General features: G+C 37.3%; 1 protein-coding gene across 1 annotated transcript; it reads left to right on the forward strand.

Annotated features, from left to right (window-relative positions):
• The first annotated feature begins 123 nt into the window (after positions 1-123).
• CCNG1 (cyclin G1) lies at positions 124-6,902 on the forward strand. Its single transcript, XM_060144165.1, is given in 9 exon segments — positions 124-347; positions 1,424-1,687; positions 3,306-3,559; positions 4,131-4,209; positions 4,290-4,388; positions 4,615-4,739; positions 4,789-4,809; positions 5,641-5,659; positions 5,661-6,902. Coding segments are annotated over 8 exon segments (909 nt in total). The 5' UTR covers positions 124-347; the 3' UTR covers positions 5,709-6,902.
• The last annotated feature ends 1,199 nt before the right edge of the window (positions 6,903-8,101 follow it).

Consider the following 8,101-nt stretch of genomic DNA (forward strand, 5'->3'; position numbering starts at 1 on the left):
CCCTCTTTGGACAGCAGGAGCCATCTATCATAAGACTTACACCAATCAGCGGCGAAAATGCCTCCCATGTGCCCCTCCCACCGCAGCGAGAAAACCCCGCCCTCCAATATATTACTCAGGAGGCCAGGCGCGGCCCCTTCGGCTCCGAGCAGACCCCAAGGAGGGCAGTGTCGTCTCGGCGGCGCTGTAGAGACCTCCACCCAAGACGGCTCCCCCTCCCCGGGCCTCTCCCGTCTTGCCCGCGAGCCCACTCGCCTCATAGGCCTCTCGGTTCTAATATCTTGGGGTGAGGTGAGAGCAGGCCCGGGGAGGGTGGTTACCGCTGAGGAGCTGCAATCGCGATCAAGGTGAGCTCGGATTTCGGGGTTGACCTCGGAGTGCGGGTAGGGAACAAGGTTGGGGGGCGCGGGGTGAGGGGTAGGTCTCGAGCCCTTTTCCTCGGTTAACTCTCCCCGAGCAACAAGTTCAGGCTAGTACCAGCATGGAGGGGCGGGGCCAGATGCGACCTCCTGAGATGTCTTAGTGTCTTATGGGCCCGATCCCAGCCCAGGGGCCAAAGAGTTGGACCCTTGAAGTTTGCGGTTCTCCATCTGCCCACCCTTTCCGTCGCGCAACCCTAAGGATTCTTTCTGCCTCCCTGTCTTTCGATTGTTGCGAGGAGGGACCGTCCGTGTGTCCAGGGCTTAGCCCGTGCCCGCAGCAGGCACATAGTAGATGTTCAGTATTGTCTTAAATTAATGAAACTGCCAGATTCCTCTTGCAGGCTGGATTAGCCTTCCGCCCCCACTGCGTGCACCCATAACTGCCTTTAAGCTTCCTTTCCTAACATCAATAAAAGTTAACAGTTACTGAGCAGTGAGTGCCAAGCACTATGCTAAACTCTTTAGTTGAATCATCTTGGTTAATCTTCACAGCCATTCACAGAGGCAGATATGCCTCGTTTTACAGACTAGAAGTAAGCTCATTAATATTGCCCAGTGTTTATTAGGCACCTACTGTATGTGCTAAGTACCTGTGTACCTAGATGATCTCATTCATTCCTCACAAGTGTCTGTGAAATAGGTAATAACCTTATACCCACTTTACGGACTAGGAATTGAGGACTAAGAAAAATTTACTAACTTCAAGAGTTCACATTGTTAATAAATGGCAGAATACATGCTACCATCTAATTTCAAAGTTTGGGCATGAAGATTTGCATTTTTTTTCTTTAAAAAGCCATGGCTACTGCCCTCTAGGAACTCACAATTTAGGATGTGACCAACTGGTTGGGGAGGTGGAGAATTACAGATGGCATTTTGCAGTGACTTAGATTCACTAATAGCATTGAGGGAGGGGAGACTTGTGTTATAATGCACCTGGCACAACACAAGGCAGGAAGGGCTGTTCTTTCACTCCTTTCTGGGCTTTGTTCTATATATAGATGATAGAGGTACTGACAACAACTGACTCTCAGAAACTGCTACACCAGCTGAATGCCCTGTTGGAACAGGAGTTGAGATGTCAGCCAAAGGTCTGCGGCTTGAGACTAATTGAATCTGCACACGATAATGGCCTTAGAATGACTGCAAGACTGAGGGACTTTGAAGTAAAAGATCTCCTTAGTCTAACTCAGTTCTTTGGCTTTGACACGGAGACATTTTCTCTAGCTGTGAATTTACTGGACAGATTCCTGTCTAAAATGAAGGTACGTCTAAAGCTACATTACCCTGAGTATTTCGTGGTTTTGTTCAATGTGTTTTGGAGGTGGTATTGCTAGCTTTGGGCTGGTATTCATAGCTTTTTTTGTTTTCAGCAAGTAGCCAAAACATTATGGTAATTCTGTGTACTACAGCACTGATGAAATCCTTCCTTTTAATTAAGAGTGATGCATCATTTATTCAACTTACTTTATGACATTGAAAAGTAGTCTAATATCAAATAATTAATAGCAGAGTCTCCCAGTAGGAGAGTTGGCTGTTGTTTTTAAAAGTCTTTTTTGATAGGTTGGGTGTTTTCATTTATTTACTGTTGTTTCTAAATTTTAAGAAATGTGTTAGAGGCCGAATGCTAGATTGGGGGTTAAGAATTAGACTATATTTCTTTTTTTTTTTTCCCTTTTTGTTGATGCTGTCAACCGTCTGGTCATAGAGTATATTTCTTGATCTCTATTCATATAGAATAAAGTTCTAATTGTTTTAGCCTTAAATTTACCCAAGTCATGCTTATGCTTGTCATTTCCAGCCTAAGTTTGCATATAATAGAGAGTATCTTCTGAAGGAGCATTTATATATAGTTATTTCCCTGTATTGGATAAGCAGGACATCTGTGTAACTTTCAGAGCTTAATTGTTACAAATACATCTGACTTCTCTGTGTGCCAGTGGTCATCGGTAGATAATGAAATAACGTGGCAGTTAAAATGCAGCTCATCTTTTAGTCCTCAGTACCTAACAGAATGCATCATATATGGGAGGAACTCAATGTGTATTGAATGGTTCAAGAAACTTTTTCAATAGCCTAATTAAACAACTCTTTAGACACCATGTGCAGGCACTACCTTTGACTATAAATGTTACATAGATGAAATACATCTATCCCTTAAGTGTATTATAATCTTAGTGGCAATAATGTTTGCATTGATAACTATTATATAGTACAAGGAATAATAAGAAAAATAATTACATTATACCTCAAAAGAGGCATAAATGTATTGCTGAAGGGGTTCTAAGAAGAGGAGAGCACAAATACTGGTAAAGGCTTCATAAAGTTTCCGTTAAGCGGAACTTAAAGTGGACAGAATTTTGACTGTGACAAATTTTGTAGACATTCAGAAAATGATGAATAAATTTAAAATACTGATAGTGAATAGAGCTTTACAGGCAGAGTAAACAGTATGTGCTGTAGTATTTAAAAACATTTTACATGTGTTACTACAAAGAAAACAGCCTGGAAAAACACAACATTCTGGAAAGAAATTTTGTGCATAAGCTGTAAGGTATTTCAGTCCTCATATAAGCCTTTGACCTAGTAGCTTATTGCTTATCGTTCTGCACTGATTTAAACAAACCAAAAGAAGTACGAATTGTTATGTGCTGAAGCCACACATTACACTGAAACTTAGTCTGTTTGCTCAAAAATTGGTTCCAAGTGGGTACATATGGTTAAGAGGCTACAGTTGAGGTATCAGTGGATCTTGTTAAGTCCTTCACAGCTGAGAAATATACCTCAAAGATACATTTTCGAAGTGATAGGTTGAGTTCTAGATTATCCTTTATGTTTTCTTAACTGAAATAAGGTAAAGACATGGACTTACTGTCTTTTTAGGTACAACCCAAGCACCTTGGGTGTGTTGGACTGAGCTGCTTCTACTTGGCTGTAAAATCAATAGAAGAGGAAAGGAATGTCCCATTGGCAACTGACTTGATCCGAATAAGCCAGTATAGGTTCACAGTTTCAGACTTGATGAGAATGGAAAAGATTGTGTTGGAGAAGGTGTGTTGGAAAGTCAAAGCTACTACTGCCTTTCAGTTTCTACAACTCTATTATGCACTCCTTCAAGAGAACTTGCCATATGAAAGGTATGTGATGTTTGTTTTTAACAAAGCAGATTTGGAAATCAGAATGATGTTGTCCGGATGTTAAATAAAATCAATATCCTGGGAGAATTCCAATCAAAATAAGTAAAGTGACAGCTAAGCTCCTTCACTTCACCCTCCAGCAGAAGTGAGAAGACTTTTAGTCAAAAGTAGCTTCTTGAAGTCTGTGAATTCTAAAGATGGACATTTCAACTTTTTTTAAAATTACGTTTTCCATTTATAGACAAGTTAAGTTATAGAACCTAGTAGGTAAGCATCTAACACAGATGTATGGAAAAAGGAACTTCAGATTCAAAAATAGATTTATTAAAATGAAAAGAAACCTTGGGAGTTGTAGCATGATACTTTTTTTTTGGCCCAAATCAGTTAAAATTCATATATGGGTATCCTTAAGAAGTTAATGTTTCTGAAGGAAGGGAAATTCTTCGAATAATTCACTTTCTATGATAAGTGTGCATAAAGTTCACTTTAAAATTGACTTATTTTTCTAAAAATTTCTTTTGACTTGATGTAAAATTATCTATATAAAATTAATTTCATTTTCTTTTTAAAGGAGGAATAGCCTTAATTTTGAAAGACTAGAAGCTCAACTTAAGGCATGCTACTGCAGGATCATATTTTCTAAAGCAAAGGTAAATATTTTATAAAGATTAAACCTATTTATATACCTACTTTTATATTCAACATTTACTTTAAAATTCATCTCTTTTAGCCATCTGTGTTGGCATTGTCTATCATTGCCTTGGAGATCCAGGCACAGAGGTGTGTAGAGTTAACAGAAGGAGTAGAATGTCTTCAGAAACATTCCAAGGTATGTCCAGGTCATAGCCTAAATCCTGTTGACAGCTGTAAAAGCAACTAAACCACTTGTTCCTAAAGTAAAATGAGATGTCCTGTGTTTATTTGAAACTTAAGTAGCTTATCCTCAAATTTTTTTGACGAGGAAACACACGTGTTAATAAGATTGCAATTATTACTATAATTAAATACTGTAGGACTTTTATTTTAAAGAATATATTTTTTTAATTTATTCACAGATCAATGGCAGAGATTTGACTTTCTGGCAAGAGCTCGTATCCAAGTGTTTAACTGAATATTCATCAAACAAGTGTTCCAAACCAAATGTTCAGAAGTTGAAATGGATTGTTTCTGGGCGTACTGCACGGCAACTGAAGCATAGTTACTACAGAATAACCCACCTCCCAACAATTCCTGAAATGGTCCCTTAATTGGTAAATTTGGTTCATAGTTTTTCTCCATGTAGAGAGACTTTTCTAATGCTATAATTTTCTTTTGCAATTCAAGAATTTAAATCTACATTATTTAAAAAAAAAATGGAGTTGGACTAGCAGAGGGGAAAATGACTTCTCTGATCTAGTCAGCTTGTATTTGAGGACATTTACTACATTCAAGGTACAACAGCCTAAGAGTAAGGAATTCTCTTAACCTTTCATATATATGTTAGCCATTTCATTAAATTTTCAGCTTAAAAAGCAGCATCGTTAATAACCTGAACTTTAAAAGTAGCACTAAAACAGTATTTTCTTTTTTCAATTTCACATCATTTTGCTGTATGTAGACTTAGGCTTTGGCTCATTTAAAGTTACACGAGCCTGAGTGAGGGAGCAGGGCCAAAAGTTTGAACCATACATTGAACTAATTTGAGACTGTTAGCTTATTAGCAAAATCAGTATGAACTTGGGTATTGTACTTAAAAAGTAAGTTGCGGCAGGTGGTCTCTACATTGAGTGTCTAGAAACTGCCAGGATGTCTCAACTGTATAGTGTATCATTATACATCTCAACTGTATGTGTATCATTGCTATAGTAGTTGAACACTGGAAAGTACTTACATGCATAAAAAATGTAAGCCTCCTCACAAATATATGATATACATTCTTGCCATCTAAGTTTAATTCATGTTGGTGATTTCTTTCTTTCTACTCAAAACTAAATATTAACATAGAACACATCTACATAAGACGTGATTATGAGTCTTAGATATTTTAACAGGTAGTAATATCTGTGGCAGACTTCTGATAACTTGATTTTTTTGTTTATTAGGATTCTTACAGCCAACAAATAACTCTTCTGAAGCCTTTCTCCACAAACCTGAGCTGTGGATTCCATAATGTTATAACGGATTTAAGCTGTGAAGCCTCAAAATATCACAAGTAGATTAACATTGGTGTTCTCAGATTTGGGAAAACTGCCTAATTAACATTACCCTATAGTGGAATTACTCACATTTGAATTCACCTGTGAAGCATACAAATCAAAGCTAACAGCATAAATGTGAAATGCTAATGACAAGCCTGGGAAGGTAAACTGTGAATCTTCATTTCTAACACTGATCCAACTTTCTGTATTGGGTCAATATATTGTATTTAGGTGGTGTTAAAAACGGTAACCTACTTAATTTAAATTTAAACTTTAAATTTAAATATGAGGTTTACATCAAAACCACCACTTCACAAATGCACTTTTAAGGCATAATAAGGGTCAGTATTCTAGGCAGTGAAAATGGTTTCTTGGCACCCATAATGCAAGTAATATGTAATCCAGAGATGTGGACTTTATTGCTACATGGGAGTCACATTTAAATTTGAGGGCATTTTATATAAAGCAAAACTACAGACCTATTAATTTCAGCATATTAAGTTATCTTTAATATTTTTCTAGAAAACAGGTGATGTTCATATCCATGATTTAAAAAGTTTTATACAAAATTTACTGCCTCAGTCTAGTCCCATCAAGAAAATTAGTTTTTACTGTAGTAGTAACTCAAATTAACGTCACTCTGAAAACTTTCTGATTTAACACTCCAGAAGTTTTTACTAAGCACTGTTTTTATGAAACTGCCATTGCTTCTAATTTAGAGTTTTGCTTAAAAGGGAGAGAATATACTTTCATTAATTGCCCCTACTGTGCCAAAGGAAAGTATTAAGAAAGGTAAGTAGGCATCTTCATAATTATAAGGTTGCTGAGGTAGTGTTCAGGATTTCAGTGAACCTAAGGAGATCTACTGTGTTAAAGTGTCAGTTAATGTAATGTGTAGCCTGAATCCATCTAGGATGGCTATACCCAAGTTTGACATCATGTTATGGGGAGATAAGCATTGGAAAATAAACCAAAGAACCACAGTGTATCTTATACTTTTGTAAACCATGTTTTATGGATAACTTTCCAGTTTTCCCAAAAGACTGATAAATTTCAATATTTTGAATACATCAGTGTTAATTTTGAGTTGGCAGAGGTAACCTAACCAACTACCATTATGTTTTGGTACTAAGGGATATACCTTTCAATAAAGTTACTGAAATGCATTCCTTTGCTGGGTGGTTTTCTATTTGTTTCTCTTCTAATCTAATTAACTATTTTGGCACTGTGATAATAGAACCACAATAAAAAGCTGTCTTCACTCACTATATTTAAATTTAGCACTAAAGTAAGATGCATGGTAGGAGAAACAAAATTTCCTATAAGAGTATGGCTATTACCTAATTGACACTTTCCTTTCTAATGGTTTTTTAAAGATAGACACAAGATGATGACAATTAAATATGCTTAATATGCATTAAAAAGTCAGTGTTTATACACTATTGGTCGCTTTTATTATTTAGATTCTTCACTACTATGGCTATCCATAATACAAATTCACCCTCAGATTCAGCCCACCTGAAGTTCTGTGCAACCCTATTATCTAATTAAACAGTATTCCAGCAGGTCCTTGTTAATCTGCTTAGATCACTTGTTAATTATTATTATTGGAACTGAAACAATAGATGACTTTGAACTGTTCATGTTTAAACTAACAAGATATAAAGTAGACAGTGTATGGAATTACTGGTGAAAGAAAAACTTTTATAAAAGAAGGTTCCTGGGCTTCCCCGGTGGCGCAGTGGTTGAGAGTCCGCCTGCCGATGCAGGGGACACGGGTTCGTGCTCCGGTCCGGGAAGATCCCACATGCCGCAGAGCGGCTGGGCCTGTAAGCCATGGCCACTGAGCCTGCGCGTCCAGAGCCTGTGCACCACAAAAAAAAAAAGGTTCCTTTGGTATTTGACTCAGGTTAGATATATTTAATAATCCCTCTTTTCAGAAGTGCTGTTTTTAAAAAGGGACCTGAACCTTCTATGTATTTCTAATTATGTGACATACTTTCTAAAAACTAGACATTTCTGATCTAACATTTGTGGTTAACAATGGTAGTTTTTACTGGCAGGTACTATAGTCAGATGTTTCAGATGAATCATCTCATGTAATCCTTAATCCTATAAATTGAATGAGATTATCCCAATTTACAAATGAACCAGAACCAAGGAACAGGTAAGTGATGAGCCCAAGGTCATACACCTGTACTTGGATGTGATTCAAATCCAGGCAATTCTGACTCGGAGGCTATGCTCTTAACCTCTCTGCACATTACTTCCCAATATAGATTAAATGGACTCGTGAAATTGTATCAAAATTACCAGGAATAAAGAGGGATATTAAAAATGATAAAAGAATCAATTCACCAAGACA

This window comes from Lagenorhynchus albirostris, chromosome 3 (assembly GCF_949774975.1).
Source record: "Lagenorhynchus albirostris chromosome 3, mLagAlb1.1, whole genome shotgun sequence".
NCBI classification, from domain to species: Eukaryota; Metazoa; Chordata; class Mammalia; order Artiodactyla; family Delphinidae; genus Lagenorhynchus; species Lagenorhynchus albirostris.